Source organism: Uloborus diversus, chromosome 1, assembly GCF_026930045.1.
Source record: "Uloborus diversus isolate 005 chromosome 1, Udiv.v.3.1, whole genome shotgun sequence".
Classification (NCBI taxonomy): domain Eukaryota; kingdom Metazoa; phylum Arthropoda; class Arachnida; order Araneae; family Uloboridae; genus Uloborus; species Uloborus diversus.
The window spans coordinates 88,953,079-88,976,772 of NC_072731.1; the positions used below are offsets into that span (position 1 = coordinate 88,953,079).

At 32.1% G+C, this 23,694-nt stretch overlaps 1 protein-coding gene across 1 annotated transcript in view; it reads right to left on the reverse strand.

Annotated features, from left to right (window-relative positions):
- Positions 1–3,107: 3,107 nt before the first annotated feature.
- Positions 3,108–23,694, reverse strand: part of LOC129230145 (uncharacterized) — a 22,100-nt gene continuing 1,513 nt past the window's right edge. Inside the window, exons 2-5 of the mRNA XM_054864576.1 lie at positions 22,927–23,370; positions 21,308–21,637; positions 11,179–11,364; positions 3,108–5,523 (exon numbers count right to left, since the gene is read on the reverse strand). Coding sequence (XP_054720551.1) covers positions 5,224–5,523; positions 11,179–11,364; positions 21,308–21,637; positions 22,927–23,370 — 1,260 coding nt within the window. The 3' untranslated portion in view covers positions 3,108–5,223. The remainder of the gene's footprint in view (positions 5,524–11,178; positions 11,365–21,307; positions 21,638–22,926; positions 23,371–23,694) is intronic.

A 23,694-nucleotide genomic window follows, 5' to 3' on the forward strand; every position in this document is an offset into this window, starting at 1 on the left:
GCACCGGCTTTTTTAAAGCGGGAAGTCCGGAACACGCCCAGTATTTACGTTAACGATCGATATTCAATGCGCCGGAGATGAATGCACGCATCACGGCCCGGCGTGGTCGTAATTTCGTACACATACTTTGATGACGATCGTTGGCTCCTTAATGCTCTTTTTTTTTTAGTTTTTTTGGCTGTACTAAGTACTTTTACTGCTGTACTAAGGTACTAAGTACTTTTTATAATAAGCATGTTTTCTTCTCTTATTCCTGTATTGTCTTTTTTGGTGATTTGTTCCGTCACTACCGCGCCAGGAAAGTGTCTCCGACAATGCATTGCTGTTAGATTTCCCATCGTCTACGTGTACTCTGTATGCCCTGAAAGTCTAAACGCTGCACTAAAACACCCTGTATATTGGTTCTGTGGATTATTTTTCTGTCGGTATCCGAGATATTTCTTATTTCTTGAAGAAATTCCCACCTTATTTCAAAGCTTATTGGGCCGGCTAGTGACGAAATGTAGACCTACGGTCTAAAAATTAATTTCTCGGAAACGCCCCTTGCTGCTGCAAAACCATGATGCAGCTTGTAGTACTAATGCAGATTTTTTTTTTTTTTTAATTCTAATTAAATTTTCCAATTTTTTTGCGTCGTTTTCGGCGAGAAAAAAATCACAACCTGTTATTTATTTATTTTTTGATAAAGCTTAAAAGAACTGGACTAAGTTGTTCGGTTAAATTGATTAGTTTTTTCGGTAAAGCGTTTAGCTCTAAACTAGCTGAACTACGGTCCCGCCCGGGGAACACGTTAGGCAATGAAATAAATGCGATGGGAATGCTCCTTAACGTTTCCACTCCTATGTGCAAGCTACAGTTATTATTCATATAAGTTGACTATTAATTGAAGGGTGTTCTTTCTTTTTTTTTAAAGCTTTGACCCCGTTCAGATAACTGAGCATAATGTAAGCATAAAAAAGTATTATATTTAAAAATTCAAACCTCAAAGGAATCCTTTTTGTGCAGAAATTTTTTTCATTGTATGCTGAAATGTAGATTTTTCTAATAGCAGTGTTAAAACACGTACCTCGTGTTTTAACAGCATGTTTGCCTGGCACGTGCATATCATTTCTTTTTCAAGGTATATTTTTTGATTGCTTCTTCCTTTTGATCGTTCACCTGAAAACGCTTTCGTTCATTATTTTTCAGGTATGTTTTCTTGTTCAATTTTCCTCCAATGCTCTCGGGGAGGGTAGCAAGTTATTGGGACCTTCCCTCTTGCTAAACAGAAATGGCCTTGTGAACTTAGGGACCGTTCCTTCCCTAGAGAAAGTGTTGGTCCCTGATTCACCTTTTTCGTTTTGATGTTCTTGCTTTTTCAATTTTATTTAGATTGTTTATTCATGAATATATATATATATATATATATATATATATATATATATATATATATATATATATATATATATATATATATGTATGTATGTATGTATGTATGTATGTATGTATGTATGTGTGTATGTGTGTGTGTGTGTGTGTGTGTGTGTGTGTGTGTGTCGATTATTTTTGTGTAGAAACCGCTACTTTGGTGAAACCATGTTCCTAATATTGAGTATATATTTTATTCTTTTTTTTTTTTTAATTTTCATAGAGTTTTTAACAAGTATATCATCAAGTAACATCAATTACGTGTGCTGGACAGCTTTCATACATTAAATTTCTATTTGTTTTCATGCATTTCCTATTTTGAGATTTTACAATTTTGTCTAATACAAATCATAACAGTTTTTTTATTAAAGAAATTGGAAAAACGTCATTGAATCTAATAATGATGCATCCGATTTTATAAATTCATATTCTGGAAACTACTACACGTATTACAATAAGTCATATCTGACTCTAAAGAGAAATACCAAGTTTTTTCAGTTACAAATGTTCGATGTTTAATCCTTCTCAGATTGGCTGGAATACGTTCAATCCGTAGTTCATTTCATACATTTTGTAACGCCATTCTGTTAATGGCTCACATGCTACACAAAAGCGTTGTTTCAGTCTGGCAGTAGTTTTCAAAATAGGCGATAAATAAGCAATGTCATTGACATAACCGACAAATCACATGGAGAAAGGCCTAGGGATCTGGTGACCATGTGATTATGGGCAAATCACACTCAAACGTTCGTCAATCATTTATCGGTCGGAAAGCTCTGAATTCAAGGCTGTACGGACATGAAACGCGAAATCTGCGATATCTTCATGCCGTCTCACAGTGGGGAAAAAACGCCAAAAAGCGTTTTTTTAAACCTCTCTCGCTTGTTTGTTTACACAGGCTATTATAATGGATTTTTCTGGATTTGTTTGGGCTCAGGGCTTCAAAAGTTCGCAAGTTTACGCAGCTAATTTCTTTTCAGGGTCTTTCTACAGACCATTTATGACTCATTAATATTAATTTCTAAGAGGACATGACTCATTAATATTTATTTCTAAGATGACATAAGAGGACATTTTTTTGTAGAGTGTTTTGAAAAAAAAATAACTTTGAATTCCGAAGTTTTTGGTGCTGATCAAAACCGATTTTCGATTTGATAATTCGTTTACTCATTTTTTTTCGTCCTATTACTATCGTTGAACACGAGAGAAATTAAATATACCCGCCTTTAATAAGAAAAAAAAATATATAGACTGCTTAAAAGCAATTTTTGTAAATTCCCGCACTCATGCTTCTTAAATTTTCTAAAGGCTCCCTTCAGTTTTGTAGTAGACGAAGGGCTCTAAAATTCCAGTTATTTTAATTCTCAATTGCTTTAGTATAGGAAAAAACCCATTAATAAGCGCTTTTTGGCGTTTTCGCCATACTGTGCGTCGTGGGAATGCCCGAATTCGTAACGTGTCTATGCTACAGAATGGATTGATTATTGGTGCAAAGGAAAACTTTACAGCACGAAGCTACGTCTGTCTTTAAATTCTTCTGGCTTATCTTATTGCAATATATGCAGTAGTTTTGAAAATGAATATCAAAATCGGGCTTATTATTTGTGCTCACCTTTTATATTTATGATTTTCTAATCGATTTATTTAGTAAGTAGTAAAGGAAGATGTTGAATTGAAAAGAAAAAAAAAAAGCTATCAAGTTAAAACTATACACTAACTTTAATCAACAGTAACAAATTAAGTAACAAATTACAAAGTAATTATCTTCCAGTCATAACAAGGGTCAAAAAACAATACAAAGTATACCAATCATTACGAAAACAGATCTCACTAAAATGGAGAACAAGGAATGGAAAATAGGCTTAACATGCAGGTAAAATAATTCTGATGGAGGAAAAAACAACAAAGAAACACCATACAATTCATAGAACTGTACATTTCGTCGATCATTTCTCACTTTATCACCCAGTGAAGAAGAGTGATTCGAACAGTAAATTTCCCGTTGCCAGCAAAAACATAATCACCACCAGAGAATTGTAGTAAAAGTTTTAACGCATAAGACTTACTGGAATTTACGCTTGATATATTTTTATAAACCAGCACGACTTCTTATAAGTATGAAAGTGGTGTCCTTGTAGAAATTTGTTGCAAGAACAGGTAGAGGTCGAATGATCGGAACTACAGTAGATGGTCAAACACGTTGTGGTGACACTTCTACAGCAAATGTTTCAGGAATGTTGCCACATGCGCGAGGAAAATTGTGACGTTGTGGCGCCATTCCTAGGCAACAGCTTTCTATGATATTGAACTACAAAATCATAGCCCACTGCACAAAGGCTAAGATTCCGGTAGATATTTCGTTGAGAAGTATCTGAAGTACTGCTATATCTCTTGCAATATATCTTTCAAACTAATTAAAATTATGTTTATTTTTAATACCTTGGGGAGGAAACATTTCTCTGCATCGTTGATGGCAAAACTTGAATGGAAACACTGTCGTTCTTAGTGGCTTAAAAAAAATGATAAAGTTTTTGAACAATTTTAAAAGAAAGCTTTTAATGCGTTTATAGAAGCACATACGCACCTATTCATTTGAGTTATTAAAAAGACGTAGATCATTCAATATTGCACATATCACTTCTTCCAACAATAATTCATACGTCAGTTTTTAGTTGCTCATGTTAATTCCTTTAACGCAGCACCCCCTTCCCCATCATTCAAGCATTTTGGTGCATTATTAAGAACTGTTACATAAAAGTCTTCCGAAAAAAATGCTTTGCTTTGACTCTGACTGTATGCAGTATAATTTAATAATATTAATTCAGTTTTTAGAGCCGTTTTTCGTTTAATATCGTTGCATTTATCACATTTCATTCAGAGAAAATATTTCTGTTCATGTATGCATGCTTACGAATTTACATTAAGTGCCTTATTACGTTCAGTACTTGACTTAACCAAAAAAAAAAGAACTAACTGCAAAAAAAAAAAAAAGTTTCTAGATTTTTTTTTTTTTTTTAGATCAGTACTTTATGTAATGAGGAATTATGCTCTAAGTCACTAATGGATAAACAAGAAAAATAAAATATAAAAATGTTATGCGAAATATTTCCAATTAGTTTCTTGTTATCAAAAAATTAAGAGAAGATTCATCACATTAAAATTACATAATGTTTCAGGATTTATCTTATTTTGCAAATGTATGGACATTTGTTTCATTTTATTTAAAGTTTTAAAAGCATATTAAAAATAAACTTTAGGAATTCAACTATTTTAGCAGAGACCCACGTTCCCAGCATTTTGAACACAAAGTTCATTTAAGCATTTAGACAAATCAGAAAAATGATATTTTGTAATGTAAAAATAGTATGTTTTACGAAAACGTACAGAAGTCGATTTTTTCAAGTATGATATATTTTTTTTAATTAACATACAATGCATTTAGTACACACTTTATTCGTAAATTTTGAGCGAATTCTTGTCTGCTGTATATAAAACGCGTACTGAAAGCCGCCCAGTTGTCTTAAATGATAGTTAGCAAAGGATAGTAACCATTAAGAAAAAATAACAGCCTCTTTTGTTTTCAAACTAAATTTTAAAAATGTCGCTTATAATTATAGAAAATAGTGTTTTGATGCAAGGAAACACTGTTTTTTCTTAAATTTATTTATTTTAAGAAATTATGACTATTAAATAAGTTACTATTTATTTGTTTAATGTCATTTATAAAGGCCCCTAAGCCTTAAATAAGGTCTTATTTTATAACGGCCTTAAATAAGGTCGTTAAGGTTATCTGACTTTATTGAATAAAATTATGACTCATAACTTAAATTTTTGGAATTCTTCATCTGTAAGTGCTGTCCACTTATGTCCCAACAGCTTAGTAACTTCCTCAGCAGTCCTTTCATATGAATCGAAGTTCTTTCTCAACCACTGATAAAAAAAATCAGACCACTCTGGGTTGTATGGCCATTCGCACTTTCTCAGGAGGGCTCTTTTTCTCACTATCAATCGACGCAAATTCTTCGCTTGGTGAGCAATAAGAAGAACAGTTCCAGTTGATATGATGTCCCTCACAACGAGAGTGTCCAAATAAAGACAATGACGGGAAGACCACATCTGAAAGGAAGGGGAAAAAAAAACAAATATAAACGAATAGCGTCGATTTCAACGTATAATATTCTGTTATGCGGTTAAATGTTCTTTACTTTTCCAAATTAATAACACTTGTCTAAAAATATGATACTAAATCAGTAGTTACTTAATCAAAATAAGTAATGATAGTGGTAAAAAGTTTTTGAAGTAAGCTCAATATAAACAAGGATATGATATTATTCTAAGTACATCCGAAAATTTAAAAAAAAAGTAGTAATGAATTTTATTTATTACTAGTGGTATCCGCACGGCTTTGCCCGTAATAGAAAAATCAAATGGTCTTTTGGTTCGCCTGTATATTTACAAATAATATATGGTGAATTTTCTCGAAAATTGGCTTGTACCCATGTTACGGTTCCACGTTATGATAATTTCGTAATTTACTCGTGCATCTTATGATAATTTTGTTCTTAAAATTGGAATAGAAAAATAGCCATATTGAATTTTCGAAAAATCGCTTCGAGATGCACACCCCCATGCTACAAACTAGCGTTGTGCCAGATTTCATGAAAATCGGTCGAACGGTCTAGGCACTATGCGCGTCACAGAAATCCAGACATCCTAGAGACATCCAGACATCCTCCGGACATCCAGACAGAGAGACTTTCAGCTTTATTATTAGTAAAGATATTTTTTTAAATTTGTGTTTGTTTGTTTTGGCGTCACTTTTTCTACATTGCAAGAATTCGATAATTAGAGAATTGTTTTATTTTCCGAGACATTTTTGTATATATTTTCTCAAAACAAAGAAAATTATTATATATTTTCCGTTTATATTTTCAAAGTGCCTATTATTCCCTTGTCAAGGCACTTCATTTTTGCTCTCATGTTTTCTTAGAGAAATATTACCCCCACAACCTCAATGGAACGCTCTACTATGTGTCGTAATATTTTACAAAAAATTAAATAAATGAATAAAAAATAAATAAATAAGCTCTCGCTTTTTTTTTAAATACTGTTTAATGTTTTTTTTTTTTTTTAATTTTTTAAAACACTTTTTAGCAAAAAATATTTGTACAGTGGCAATTATTTGCAGTAATAATTATTTTTAGTAAACGTATTCGATTGTACGAGAAAAATGTTTGATGAACCATGATACATGGTTACAAAGTGCCTTTTCACTTAAAATTACTTAATCATCCGCTATTCAATTAAGCGGGGCTGGCAGCATCTATTACAAGAAAAACTTAAGTTGATGATTGTTCACAACCATTGTAAAATGACTTTAGGTACCAGCCAATCGTTAAAAAATTTATAAAATAAAAACAAAAAACCCGACTGCGTAAAAAAACAAAAACAAAAAAAATGAAAATGAAAAATGTATAAGCCCAGTAGTTTAGAATGTTGTTAAGTACTACTGAATAACTACGCTATTGAAATAGATTTCTAACCGTACACAGATAAGACAAATCATAAATTTAAAAGCAGATAGAATAGAAGGATCAACAGTCGAGGCCCATTCCTTTCTGATTCAAAGAAACCCGTAAAATTTGAATAGGCCCCTACTGTTGATCCATTTATTCTGCTTTTGAATTTATAATTTGTCTTATCTGTGTACGGTTAGAAAACTATTCCAACGTTGTAGTTATTCAGTAGTACTTAATAACATTCTAAACTACTGGACTTATACATTTTTCTTTTTACTTTTTTTTTTGGTTTTTTACGCAATTGGGTTTTATGTTTCTATTTAATAAATTTTTATTTGACACTTTTTAGTTAATTTTCATTGACTTAGTTATTATGATTATGATACGGTACATTTCGTAATCTTGTCATTTCATTGAGAGAGTTTGTTTGTATCGTGAGGTCTATTAAGTAACTTGCGGTGGTCTAAACTACTGATAATTAGTCCCTCTAGGGACCTAACTCCGCTTAAAGCTACATGTGCTTGGCCTTCGGCAAAAATGCGCGAACTTAAGTCAACCACAGAACAGCTATATAAACAGCCTGTATAACTCATGATGACGCGAAATCGGAAACGTCCCCCCCCCCCCCCCGTCAGTCAAATCTTTCTCGCAAAACTAAAAAAGCCTATCGAGAAAGTTCATGTTGTGAAACTCATTCCCTTGAATCAAGGCCAAAACAAATGCAACATGTTAGGGATGAAAATCGAATTATTAGACTTTCTTTCTTTTGGTGCTTATTGCGCGGGTTTATTTTGATGAGGACTACAATCTGAGTGTCTTGCCTTCGTTACGCATAATATACTTTTTATTACAGTACAGAATACATATAAAGAACACATGAAAGAATTCACATCAGAAAGAGTGGAAAGTATCCGGAGCGAGAGTGTCTTGACCCACCGAATCAAGTGGGAGAAGGAATCGCTTAGACCACTCGGCCACTAAGATCCCAATTAGTAGACTTAGTAAAAATAAATCAGGCAGCGAAAACTACCTGCATTTGTCGCACGCAGGTAGCGTGCGACAAAAGTGTGCAACACCAATGCGCTGATCCCGAACTGCCATATTTTGTCAAGTGGTTGTTGATATGGTGAATTTTGATTACTGTCATGTATTTAGCGACACTCTCAAGGTTAAGACAAATCGATTGACGTAAGAATTACCAAAATTGGCCAAGGCGTTTAGCCTTTAGAACGCCACTTAGAAACGGACATACATACATAGACTGATAAACACATTACTCTCCTTTGCGTCGCGCACGCGCAGTCGGGTAAAAAAGAACTCTTAACTATCCAAGATTCAGGTTTATTGCTTCGTCTTAATGCAATTAAATTGGTTAAACCTTTTTGCAGGGGTGTGATTTAAGAGAGAATTTTCATTTGCTTAGAGTACATATTCACAAAAGATAGTAAATTTTATTACCTTGAATTTTGCGGTTATGATTATTTTTTCTTTCTAGATAAAAATTTACTCCTAAAATAAAAATAATGTTTCAACGAAAGTTTGTTATAAAACACGATGTTATTTCTTTATGTACTGTGATTTTCAAACAAACCTTCACCTTCTTCATATTAGAAAAGGAAGATTACTTTAAATATTAGACTTTGCCTCTCATTTTCGAATTCAAGTCCCCGAAATGATTATTTTTTTGGATTTAAGTACGTAAGTAATCTTCCCATTTATTTTACTGTTTGAATATACTCGCACTTTGATGACAAAAAAGAAAATACTCATCAATTTTTTTTTCACGCACGCGTATTTATGCTTGTTTTTACTTAAAGTAACTGCAGATATTCGCAATTTTTCATAAGCACAGAGCAAAGAGTTTGATTTAAATGACACTATGTTTAAAAGTATCTATCTTTCTACCTACATAAAATTAACAACTTAATAGTTACTTGTTTTAATTGCAGTGTTGTGCAGTAATATTGTATTTTAGAAACATAATTGTTGAAGTTGTATCCTTATTTATTTTCTGTACATAGTTTTAGTTGAATAGAGAGCATTGAATAAGTGATATAATTTCATAATAAATGATATAATATAATGTTCAACCCAACCAAAGTTCTCACGAAACGCATACGAAAACGCATGTAAAAATTTATTTTTGGACCTAGTTACTGCAGAAAATCTGCTTATTTCTAAGTCAGAAATTGTATTATTTAATATTTCATAAAGCATACTTGAAATTGCAATACATGCTCATATTTTGTTTACGTTTATGTTAATATCATATGGTATTAGTAACTTTGAAAATTATTTTTTTTAATAACACTTAAAAAATTAAAGAACAAAACAGTAAATAGAGGAGTAACCCTTAAAGAACAAAATATGAATTACGAGGGTTTTTTTTTCTCGCTTGCGCTTAGGAAAGAAAGACGAAAATAGATTCTGGCAGCAGCAGATATAGCCGGAAACCTTGGCTTCAGCCTTGTGACTTTAAAAAAAAAAATGATAATAACATCAAAAAAGTTAAATCTTTTCCAGTTGAGTTTCGCTAGAAAATGTCAACATTTTTTCCCGTTTTTTCTCCTAGCCTGAACTTGCGAATGACCTTTGAGAAAAAAAAATGTACTCCAATTTCATGCAAACCATTAATAAAAAAAACTTTTTTGTATGTGTTTGTGGAAATATTCACAAACACATACAAAAAAGTTTTTTTGTATGCATACCATTTGTATTTTCGAAGTCTTGAATGGTTTTTAACACTTTAATGCATACTTCATTGAATATTTCTTATTTTCATTTCAAATGCAGTTATTTTTTGAGCACGTTTTTTTACTCAATTATATATATATATATATATATATATATATATTAATTTTAAATCTAGTTTTTCCTTTTAAGTACGTAAGTACGCATGCACTCGGGTATTTTTAGTGCATATTTAGTATAAGGAATAATTTGCTGTTCGTTATACTCTTATTATAAAGCAAAAAAAAATGGAGTTAAACTTTGCGAAAAGCATGAATTCGTATTGAAAATATAATAATGCATACATGCATATCAATAAAATGCTTTGAAAAAAAAGAACCATGCATACCAATTGAAAAAAAAATTGATTCATTTTTATTATGAGAGATGTCTACTTAAAACATTTGTACAGACAAAAACAAATGTGATAAAAACAATGTATAGTTCATTTACGAAACCAATAAAAGAAATACCATAAATATCATATAAAATGAAATTTTATAGCAGCAAATGTCAGCAAAGGATAAATAATTCTTCGAGTTATAATTTAATTTAAAATGTAGTTTAACTACTTAATGGTTCTCAAACATGAGCGAACAAATGAGGCAGCAAGAAGCAAAGGGATGTAAGTGTACATTTTTACGTTTTGAGTAAAAGGGGTTTGAAGATAACTTCCTATAGGTAGGCTTTTATTGATTTTTTTTCTAAATAATGCTGTGCAGCAGCACCTACCGGGGCAAAAAGTACTATCTTTTGCCCGAAGACAGAGGAGAGTTAGACCTACCATTTGTAATGGCTATCTCCAAATTTTTACCACCTACACCCCTTTGCTTCTCACTGCCTCAAATGTGTTTATATTTAGGCAGATTCAACATGAAACTGAGATGATTTTCTACGGTTTACTTTCAAATTCGTCTCAAAGTTACTCCAAATTGTACTCTTTCGAACGGTGTTGTATACTAACAAATAAAGTAAAAATATAAATATACATCCTTATATATACAATAGCCAATTAGTTAATTTAGATCGAGTAACGCTGGCATGGCGGATGTAGCACTTATAGTGTGGTTCTGATATGTTGAGGTATGACAATAATTATCTCCTTTCGGGGTAAAAGGGAAGGATAGTTGGCTCTGAGTTGAATTGGGTTACTTTTGTAGTAATTATACAAAATAAATTACAACTCAAATCCGCACCAATAACACGTTCTTTTTTTCTTTTTTTTCCCTTTTTTTCTTTTTTCTTTTTTTAAAATTTTTTTACCGAACTTCCCAAAGAGAGGAAAATATTTTCAAGGTCACACTTTACTCGGTTCCTGGGATGTGCACTAGGTCTGCTAACGACATGGAGTCAATCCGCAGACTCGTTTAAATTAACAGCTTGGTAAAAATAGGGCATAGTCAATGAATCTGTGTAAATGATGAGCAACCAATAATCAGCTGCATTTTAAATACCAAATGTGACGGAGATAGGACTTTCCCGGTTCCTTTAAAATGAATAAATACGCAGGCGAGGATCTTACCAAGGCAGTGTCGGCTCTGTCTTCGAAGTTATCTTGCAGCGAATGTTGAGGCAGCCCCAAAAATGCCAACACTTCCAGCGTGTTGCTGTACAGATTCGTGGCAGTGAATATGGAAGGAATGGATGTTTCATTTTCCGGACAGTCGAAGACTACGGAGCGCACAGCTGCACCTTCTTGCCAAACGACCTTCGCAATAAAATGATTTCATCAGTGATATATAGTAGGAAATAATACACACACTTTTAAGCTAAAAATGAAGATATAAAGTCGAAATAAATATAGCGATTGCAAACAGCTATAACTTTTTTACACGGACAACATCCAAACAATAGACCATTTGACGACATAAGGGAGGGTGGCCCCAAGAGGGTAAGTTTTCGAAGAACGCTCGAAAATTGTAGTTTTTGGATTTTTATCTCAACAATTTCGGTTTTATTTCCTAGCTGGGTTCTCTTGAACTTCAAAATAAAAAGTTATTTTTGTATTATTTCAGACTTAATATTTATTTATTATCAATTTTTACAAACATTTGAAAAACCCGCTTTGCGCTACCAGGGAACCCAAAGTGGGTAAGCTTAACGAATTATGGTATGGTACATTTCGTTGCCTTAGAGCAACAGTAAGATATCTTAGTGTTATTACTGGGATTTGTTGTCTTATTGTTGCTCTGAGGCGACGATTTTCCAATCAAATATGAAGTTATAAATGATTAAAATAGTTGACTAGCTACCAGCCATAATATAAAAAAATGTAAAACAGTTTTACCTATCCAGTTTAAAGTCAGCACATTTGTTTATAAAGCATGAAAAAATAACTGACTAAATTAATAGACTAATTAATTGCCATCCTAAAAACTAACTTTTTAAAGTTATACTTATCCTTTTGAAATAGAAAATTTAAGTCAGCACACGAGCCAAGAAATTATAAATAAATATACGATTAAATCCTATACCCACTTTGCCCGACCCGCTTTGCCAAAGGCACGTTTTTTGATTCAATAATCATAACCTTAAATTTAAAAAGAAACAAACGAATTGACTATCGTACTTTGTAGGTGGATGGTGTCAGAATAACGTAATGTTACTTATAATCAAAAAATTAAGTTAGTCTTCGACTAATCACAAGTTACAAAACTTTTTTTTTTTCAGAAATGTTTCATTTTTTTTTTTATTTTAAGCCTGGTCCGATGTGCCGCTTTACTGCTGCTTCGCGGGGACTGATGAAAACTCCGGGGTGTTCATCTATACCGACATACGTGTGCATTGCCGCTTACACATCATGGGGACGGGGGGGGGGCATTTGAAGTTCTACCCATTTTGGGCAACCTACCCGCTTTGGGTCACCGTCCCCTACAATCTGAAGCATTTGTTTAGTAACCGATGCAAGCGCATTACAAATGCATACTTTTGTTCTTTATTGTGTTCAACAAGGAAAACACAAACACCTTGTCGTTAATCTATATTCTGTGAAAATCTTACGGATCTTTTTTTTTTTTAAATTAAATAGTTGTAGCCGTTTGTAATCGCTATATTTACTTTGACTTAAACTCTAAAAAAGCATAATTTGAACAAAATAAAATAGCAAATACCGTAAAACGGGGTGACTTTGCCCTCTGGGATGACGCAATATCATCTCTGCTTTGTGTAGAATGCTTGAGAAAGGGACAGAATGATTATTTATAAGTTTTCAGTCAAACAAGTTGTTTCGTTGTCTGTAAAGCAATACAAGGAAGTTTAGAGTGCTCCGAATTACATCTGCACTGTCCACGTGTTGAGTCAGTAAGTACCGCCTGAATATTTTCATGTTGCTCTTATAACAAGGAAGAAATAGCATTTTCATTTTTTTTTTCAAAACCATACACACTAGGTATAATCCTTGTGGGCAATTTCACCCCGGCTTTTATAAGAAATTTGGGGTCACTTTGCCAATTTTATCTGTACAAAAAATGGATGCTTACTTGAAAATTTAAGATTGAATAATGATTACTATTAATATATGTCTGTATTATTACTTGTATCAAACAATCTTAGGGAAATGACACGCACATTTTAAGGGAAACTGGGGCACCACCAATATGTCTTATAAACGAATGCTGGGCTCGACAAGGCAATTTCTTATGGTGTTGACCAGAGGTTGCCGATTTGGTACAGTTGTCTATTTGGCTGAAAAGCATAAGATTCTCCGAATAACTTTAAAAAACCTCAATGTTAAAACATTAAACAATCTCAGGGAAAAATATGCCTATCAGTGCCAGAGGAAAGCGAAATAATCAAAAAATATATTGTGTGCGCTGATTAGGACATGTCGCTTTCATAAATGAATATACGGCTCATTGCTAAAAATTACTTGTCTCGAGCTGGCGCAGTGTGTGTGAAGGGCAACACCAATCTTTCTGAGGAAGTTTGATTTAAGTTCATTTTTGAACCGTCCTAAAAAGGAGCTCTCAGAAATTAAATTTCAAAATATATCCCTATGAAGACCCGAGTTGAGGTCCTGAATTTATATCTTGTTATTTCGATCATCAGTATGAATCCTTGCCTATCGTTCCACCCGAAAACACCTTAAACTACCATGAAACTGATGTCAGTAATGACCTGGGTTCCACATTAATAAATTTTTGACGCGGAGTGAAGCATCTTGAAAGCTGTATGAAGACTTCTAAAAGGTACTCTGAATATATATATTTATTTATTTATATGGAATTCTAAATAGTTCTAAATATTAGATTCTCTCTAATCTTTGTTTATACTATTGTTGATGAGCAACTACCTTGATTTTTAGTGTATGAAACAGAATGGAGTTTTCCCCCCATTTTCCTGTACATTTCGATGTTTCTGTTCATTTCCTGCATTCTTTTTTTCAATAAATGTTTTTACTGATAGACATCGTGGTTTTATTCACCCCTGATCAACACTTGACACAGGTCAACAAAATATTTGAAGGTGGTTTCCTAAGAAAAGTATAAGAAGGCAAAGTCACCTTTTTAGCACGTTGACTTTGCTCACCCCAGTTTTCATTTTTTTAAGAAGATATCGAGTAAGTCAAAAACGAAATGAACTAGCAATCTCTATTCCTTTTCCCTCAAACCACAAAATTTTCAATATTCCAATATTCTTGCAGCAAATATAAAAAATTGCCTCTAAAGTTGAAAACTGGACAATGTCACCCCGGTTTACGGTACATGTTTTGGGTAGAACACCGAATGCGAAAATATGCATGCTTTTAGATTTCACGACGCTCGACAAAAGTTTCAGTCTTTGAAAGTGAAAAAACTTTGGTCAAAACACTTGCAAGCAACCAATTAGGGTAAAATAATATATGTAATTTTGGTTTTTGGAACATTTTTATATCATTGTTTTCAAAGATAGAAATTGATTTCGCTTGTTCTAGAACCCCAAAGTTCAGATTAGGGTGGAGGTTATTTATTTCCCATTGCTTTATTCATTAAGCTTTTTTTTTAATCGTCAATAGGGTAACTACCCCAGCAGTTGGCACTTTAATAGTTTGTCCTTTAAACTTACATCTGTTTTCATTACTTAGCAGAAAAATATTTACTTGCAAATATTTTTGTATCAAAGAATGCACATCTGTGCATCTATTTAGTTCACTAAAAGCAAAAATATTTAAATTTATATTTTCAGAAAAAATATATGTATTGAAAGTTACAAAAATCAACAGTAATTGACACTTGATACCCCAGTGTATGTATTTTGTGATCCAGTAAGTGGTCCATGTTAATAGAACTGGAAAATGACTTTATGACTGGAAATGACTTTTAGATTGCAAACAAATTTAATCATCACAAGGAACATAATTCATGTAAATTTAAAGTAAGTAATTGTACATAAATTAATGTTAAACAACACATCTTGACGTTGAAAAAGTATTTTAGAGAAATAAAAATAAATTTAGAAAGTTGCATGGAAAACAATATGGAGATTATTGCTGTTTCATTAGTTGGTATGCAGTTTCGATTTTACGAATTTAAGCTATTTCCACAGAAAAAGAAACATTGACACGATGATTCTAAACGACCATAAAAATGAACTGATTCTCTACAGTCGCAATATCTGACTTTTGGCCAAAAATATTTGTTTTTTTATCGTTTCTCTTAAAAGTTTTACAGTGCATTCTCTAGAATTCAAACCAATAGTAAATCCCACATAATATAATTGCTGCAAAAGTATCAGAAATCAAAATTGTTGCACAACACATTAATGTTCATAGGCACATGTGCCAATTACTGGAGACTAGCAAAACCGATGCACCACTAAATGGCATCCATCATTATTTCAAAAATCCAAAAAGGGACAAAAAATATATTTCTACCCACTCAAAGTAACACCTTTCAACTAAGCAAAACTTTTGACAACGAAAATTTAAAATATATTTTAAGTCACAATAGAATGGATTGATGCGCATGCTTCCCTTAAGTCAGAGAAGAAAATTTTGCACCAAAAAGTGGCTGGTTTGACACAAGCCATAATTGTTTCTCTTTCCTATGCACTGCTGCCATTTAGTAACACGAATTAAAGCTATAATCTTTAAAGTAAATGTACATTCAGTTGGTACATAGCCTTCTACTTTTAAAAGATTAGATAAGAATCTTATTTTAAGACATTTTTGTTGGAAGTGCCAATCACTGGTGACCTGCCAATTATTGGGGGTGTTACCCTATCAATAATGTTTTCTGACTATTTTAAATCTTTTTTGGTACCATCTTAGAAATTTTGTCGGATCATTTTTAATTCCTGAGTTCACATCTTTTTCTATTTAAACAGGTTTTTGCAATCTAAAACACATATGAGAGAATATATTTGCGAAATCAGTACTTTTTTATTTTTTATAGTTTTAATTACTATTCTTAACTATAACGATTTTTATATCTTACTGATGTCGCAGTAATGTAATTTTATTATTCCATAAGTTAATATACTGAATTCAATAGAGCGTGGCAATACATTATTTTTGTACAGAAACTTCAAACACATACTTCAGACAAAGGATATTTTGTTCTTCATCTTCCTTTTGTGAAGAAAAAAATGAGCTATGAGATAAAAATTGCCTTATTATGCGAAAGGGTTTCTCACTCTCTTGAAAAATTAAATCTGCTCCTCGACTTGCTTTGTTTAAACGTTATTCATTTAATTTTGTACCTAGTGAGAATGAATGTAAAAAGTTTAATAAAATTTAAAATTGTGTCAAAGGTAACCATATTAACAGTAACTAATAATTATTTTCTAAAAACTGTTAATGGAGCATGGTGGCTCTTTAAATTGTGCTATAAAAATCTAATTTTAAAATTTTCTTAAAAAGACAAAAGCAAAATTTTTGAGTTATCTAAAGTCAACGATAGAATTTTTCTGCCCAAACTTTATTCCCAAGAAAAAGAAGTTCTTATTTGGCAAATTTTGTAACCGCGCCAAATTACATATTATGGTACAATACCAAAAAGCATACGAGTAGATATAAAAACAGCTAGTGGATAATATGAACAGTTTACATGTTGTAAGTAAAACGGTGTTTCATACTCAAAATTATTTTCAATGTTTTTTTTTTTTTTTTTTCATTTATTTTATGTGTATTTCATTATAATAAAATATAAATTTTGTTAAGCTGATTAATGGTACTAAATTGCTTAAAATGTTTGCCCACTTTCAAATCTATAGTTTTAAAAAGAATATTGCATCAAATAATTCTGTCAGAAGCCTTTGGGTGTGAAACTTGGCATAGTAGTTAAGTCTACAAGAAAACATTAATTAGTAAAAAATAATAATAGCTGGTCTGAAAATATAATTTTTATTATATATGAAGCGAAAACACAAGGCTTTTCAACGTTTCATATGCGGTGATGAAATCAATGAATAAACACGACAAGTTACACTTGCACTTTAGGCGGATGTGTCAGAATGTTAGATAAGTGAGGTAGGCGCGTGCATTAATGCCTGTCGGCTAATAAAGCCTAAACACAAAAGTACAATTTTGAATATTCATATCCACTCAAGGACGCAGTAGTAGGTAGCTAACAGTTACAGATGGCACTTAATACCGGTCTCGACATGTTGCTCACTTGTTGCAAGGAGTGCGACACGATTCGTTTACGCGAAGCGGTTGTGGAACACGAATAATAAAAAAATCGTCCGACTCAATGTTAAATAATTTTTGTAATATTACTCTTTTAGATATAGTTTTGCATTCCAGTTTTTTGTTGATAATGCTTCTATCGATATTTGATGTTTGAATTATATATATATATATATATACATCAATTATTGTTCTTTTGTGCACTTCTTTGTACATGATGTCAGCGGCTAATAAGGCATATCAAATTTGATCGTTGGCCTTATTAGACTCCTTTGTTCTTGCAACAATGTTTGTCAGTTTTACATCTTATTTTAAATCTTTCGCAATATATTATGGGTGTTTATAAGTAGTTACGACTATTTACTAATTGTTTCAGTGTTATAGTAGTGCTCCAAGCAGACCTTCTGAAAGGTTTTACCACATGGTTTACGGTTGCTCTAGTTCGGACGATGAAAAAGACAATGTGTGGCTCGCTCCATTTAAAAGTACAGCATTTCAACACGAGAGAAAAAATCCACCAATTGTTAGAAGATAAGTCATTAATTATCAGGGAACTCCAGTCGTCAAAGACTTGTTTGAAAGAAATAAGAAAGAAAAGAAAGTAAAAAAGACGGAAACCCTCAATGAAGGAAATGATACTAAAGAAAGCGATGCTATTTGGTACTGTCACACACTTCTGAGAGGATAAGATGACTGACATGAGACTATATCTAAAATGCGGCAAGTGGTATCATAAGGAATGCGTCGGTGTGACAGTCTATGACAAAGATAATTTTGAGTGCCCTGACGGATGTTAAACAAATAATTTTTTTGACATTTTGAAGACTTAAAGCATGATTAATGCATATATATTACAACTGATCTCAATTATCACCGTTGAAAGTTTATTTTTATTTGTTAAGAGTGTTAAGGTTCTTCGGCCTTATTATCCTACCATAGTATAATAAGTTCTAATGACAAGGTTTTAAAAAATGTTTTATTTCATGATTGTTTTCTGCAAAACTGGTGTTTTTTGTTAGTTTTTTGTAGTAATTGGTCTGTATGTTTAATTAATGTTACAATTTGTTGATTCAGATACATAGTTTTTATTTTATTTCAAATCTACCTTAGGTAGGCCTTATTACCTGCACTTACCTTATAATATGTTATAGTGAAGGACTCCTTCACTGGAAGTATTCTGACTTCCGGCGATGTCTTCCTTTTATCAATGTCCAAATCCATCGGATAATCTCGACATTAATTAGATTTCGGATATGGTAACATACGGGGTGCTTATAAAGTCTTGCTCTGAGAAATAACACTTATTTGGCTTTGAAAAAAAAAACATTCCTTTAAAAAAACTACTTTAGCTTTGTGTGTGAATATATTTTTATTTTTATCCTTACCTCAAAAAAAAAAAAAAAAGTTTTTACAGCGTTAGTACATTGATACATGTGCACCTTTCATAGTTCTGAAAATATTGAAACTGTTTTCAACTTCGTGTCAGTCACTAGCGCAACCAAATGTTTCCATTTTGGGGTTGCAGCTTGATAAAAAAAATCCGTTTGCATAAGTATATATTGTCTTATTACCATTGGCAATATGTAAACAAAGATTCAGTGGGATGGATACTCAATATTCCCTTGCAGTTCTCTTGGGTTTTTTTTTTTTTTTTCATAGGCACAATTTTCAGTTTTCAATATTAGTGCCTAATATATGTCCTTTTTTGACTGCGCATTGTACCAATGGTTAATAACTTTTAAAAAGAATAAAATTAAAAAAAAAATAATTATGTATGAATTTTAACTTTTTGTTTTACTTTTTTTTTAATAGGTTTTATTTTTTCATTATTGCAAGACTTTATAAAGTACTTTACGCGCCTAAGCGGAGGAAAACTATGCGATATATATATATATATATATATATATATATATATATATATATATATATATATATATATATATATATATATATATATATATATATATATATATATATATGATACATTTCACGAGTGCCAAAATCGACACGGATTTTTTTTTTTTTTTTAATGTGCAATTTACTCTAAATTCTTTGTGAAAAGTTTAAAAAATAGGAAATGCACGCGTCGTTAACAACAATCTTAACGACTTCCATATACGCACTAGGAACTTTGTTACTCTAAAAATTCAACTAATTAGTAGTCATCCATCCTTTAAGTGCAAATCTAAATATTTCAGCTTAACGTAGCTCATTTTTATACCATTGCGTCTCGCCGAACGCTAGGCAATTATTTGGCTTTAAGTCTTAAGAAAACTCTCTCATTCGGAGGAACTTCCTTAAAAATTCTCAATTCCTCAGATATTAAACTTATTTTTTGATACTCAAACGTAACGTCTGGCACATTTACAAAATCGAAAATTTTCTGCAGTCAATACAAAACAGTGTCATCACTTCAAGGGCTGCTTGTGTTAATGGCTAAAAATAGAAAAGTGGAGATTTTACGAGAAAGGGGAGGCAGAGAGAGGGAGGAGGAGCGGACAATCGTGGAGTTTATGGCTCATTGCCACAGAGAGAGAAAGGGAAATTGGGTCAATGAAAGGGATAAATTCGTTAAGAATTTCAGCAATATGCTGTTTATTTAATTTAACGCCGGAAAATGGTTAATCCATTTTGATCCAAAGTATTTCCGGAAGGCTATATTATCTGTAAATGGAACAGGGAATGGATATTTGTTTCTAATATCCTTAAGCGATTATGAGTTTTATCTTGCTAGATATTGCTTGGGAAAACCCATTTTCTTTTATCCTCTGCTTTGTTTAATGCTTGTTGTTAAAAGTCCTGTGTTTCCCAGGTAGTAATTATTTCATTGGGATTTTTTCTTACTGTTATTGCCGTGAAATAATATATATGCTAATCGAGCCATCAGCTTTTGTTAAATGGCATTTAAAGGTTTGTGATGTTCTAAACTATTTATATTTGATCCTTTTTAAGTAGTTTCATCAACAAATTACTAGTATGTTAACATTTTCCGAAACTCATTTTACGCAACACATTTTACGTTAAAGTTGCTGTATTTAAAATGTTGCATAAGGTACAATGTAAGTTTTAGTTTATTTAAAGTAATATATTATAAGGCTTTAAGTACATCATAAAAACTTTTCCTCACTAACGTTTAAATACGTTTTCAAGTAAACCGTATTCATGATCTTCATTCTGCCTACATTTTAAATCATTATTTCTATTAAAGGATTGTTTTTTTACTAATGATATATATACTAATCATTCAAAGTATTATTTGCAAATACGTTCTGTCCATTAAGACTTAAATGGAAAGAATTTGAATATTTTCCCCCATATTATGTAGTTTTTCCTTTTTTTCCTTTGTCTTTCTGATGTGATTTTATTTCTAATGTTTTTTTTTTTTTTGAAAAAAAACGTCATTTTACTATTTTCTTTAAACTAACAACCTGTTTGCATTGTGGAGCAGTTCAACGGCGGGGATACTATTTAAACACTTTTTTCTACACGATTCGTTTTATGCCCTTACTGATTTTAAATCATGCTTGTAAATGACGTGGTATTTGGTTTTTTCACTTACTTAATATATTTCATGCCTTGAGTAATAACGTGGCATCTTGTTTGCGCATTTGAAATCAATAGCTGTATTGCAAAATACGTTTTATTTATTTTTTTTTTTTTTAAGTTTCACGACTAAGAAATGTTAAAAGCAATTTACATATTTCTCAGTTTTTAAACTTTTATTTTCTTTTTTGCTGAAAATAACCCTACAGAACCTGCATTACCATTCTTTACGAATACACAAAATCTTTTCGAATACATAAAATCTGCGAATATTATAATGCTATGCAATTGAAAATGCGCTAGTATTTTGATCTTTTTATAACTAAACACCATTGATTTAAATATAATACAACAGAATCATACCGATTATTCTAAACACAGCAACTGCAATAAGTATTTCTTATAAGTGAACTACATATTCATAATTTTACTACTCTGTTTTGAAGTGTTACACATTAGTAGGCTTAGATACTTCTGAGTTCAAAATACAACACAAACTTACCGGAGATTTCTGTGGACCTTCCAGCAAATGATGAACTCTGAGAAATGGTGAACTTTTGTGACATTCTCTCCATACTTTGGTAGGAATGGGTGAAACGGCAGGAGTCAAGCACGTTTGCACTAAGTATAAGTTTTCTAGACGAATATCACCAAGTAATAAAAGGAGATCTTCACTTAAATGTTGGGTGGAAAGTGTAAGAGTTTGCAAGTTTATGAAGACGGCTGGATGAAGCATGGCATATTTATCCTTGCAGCAATTGATGATCCTGAGTGATTTTAGTGTTTCGCAACAATTGTAAGCAACATCGTCCAACAAGCTTATGGCTTCTTCCTGTAAGTATGACATTTTTTAAATAAAAAAAGATGTGCTGGATGATAGTTAAAAGTATGAAGTAGATATATAGGCAGATCATAAAAATCATGCAACTGGGTGCAATCTAAAAATTATCTATATGTCTTTCAATGTAGAGAACATTAATTCTTTCGATCTATAAATCAATATATATCTCCAACTCTGAGTAAACTTTGAGTTTACACTGCAGACTGATGTCAAAAGCAATATGGTAGACTACGATATTGCGTTAGGAAAACTCAATAAAAAGGCTTTGAGTTGAAAAAAAAAGAAGGAAAAAATCATCTATTTCAATGTTTCGATAATGGCAGTTCGGCTCTTACGATATAAAGACATATCCTGAGTAAAGACTAATCCAATAGATTTAGAATGGTAATCTTCAAATGTGGTCATTAGCAGTCGAATGATTCTACTAATGGAAGATGGTATTTTATTAATTAATAATCATAAATAAACTAAACACGGTTGCTTTTTTACTTTATATGGCTTTAAAGCTTGGGATCTCCAGCTTTTTATACTCGTGATCCACGGTGCAAATACATGGAGGCAAGGGCAATAATAGACCGATATTTAAGTTCAGATGGTCTAATAAGCGCTATCCTCCATTCCCCCCCCCACACCTTTTTTTTTTTTAAAACTAAGCTCTCGGTGGTAGTTTTTGAGATTTATGTGGCTTAGTTTCCTTTCAATATGCTTAAAGGAAAGCTTATTATTAAATAAAATAATGTTTCGTTTTTAGATTGCAAGCTTTCCTCAAGCCGGATGTGACCATCAGGCTGGGAACTTTTACTTTCAAGTATTTGAACGCATGACAAAAAGATGCACAACCACTAAAAAAAACGCATTTTACTTTCCAAAACTAAATAATATAGCGAAATTAAGGTAGATCAAAATATAATTAACATTCCAAACTTTGCTTAATAGCACATTTTTTAATGGTATATCATTATAACTTCACTTTATAATATTATTAGGCTTTACGTAACTAAATTTCAACATATGAGGCAGTTGGAAGCAAAGGAATGTTAAACCAAGAAAAAATATTTAGAGATAACCATTACAAATGATAGGAGAGTCGCTTCACTGTCTTTGGGCAAGATATAGCACTAATAGCTCTGATAGGTGCTGCTATACAGCATGATATAGGAAAAAAATATGCAATGAAAGCCAACCGAGCCCCAACGCGTTTTACTCAAAACTTGAAAATGTCCACTCACATCCCTTTGCTCCTTAGTGCCGCACATAATATTAAAAAAAATGATGCATACCTTTTCTAAAAGCAAATCCTGAAGATAAATGTGCTTAAGTCCTGGCAAATCATTCATCAACCTTTTCAAAGCTTCAAGAAGTTTCCCTCCAGTCCCAAACACCTTATCGTCAACGCCACTGTTCTGAGACTTCTCAGCTGCAAACTCACAGCCGAAAGTGAAATCAAGCGTTCTGATTAAGTGCAGCTGCTCGAATTTTTCGCAGTAGTAGGATAGAATCATCATGAACTCGTACAGGTTAAAAAAGTTTTCCATCGGTTTGATGATAATCTTCCTGAAGCCTCTCGATACTTTGTGTAGGCAGAGTTGCATCCTATAGTGGTCCAGCACATATTGATCCCCCATGTAATAGTTGAATTTCCTTCGCGTTAGTGTTCGATCATGTAGAATAAAGGTTTCCCACACTCTTTTTGAATAAAATATTCTGTTCCAATTCCTGCATACCTGAAAAATATAGGAGTACATCAGAATAAAAAAAAGTTATGTTTTAAGAGGAATGCGTTTCCCTACATAAAAAATGGCCAAGATATCATTTTATCATTTTGTTACAAAAATTACTTATAATTTTTTTAAACTGCTGATAACTGCTTTTAAAGTTGCTGATAATAACTGCTGATGAACTATTTTGCAGTTTTAAAATATTATAACAATTATAAATAATTGTTATAATATTTTAAAACTGCAAAATAGTTCAAACTAGCAATAATGTTTCATAGATAGACTCAATAGTTTAACAAAATGAGGGTGACTTTAGGGTTACACATGCTC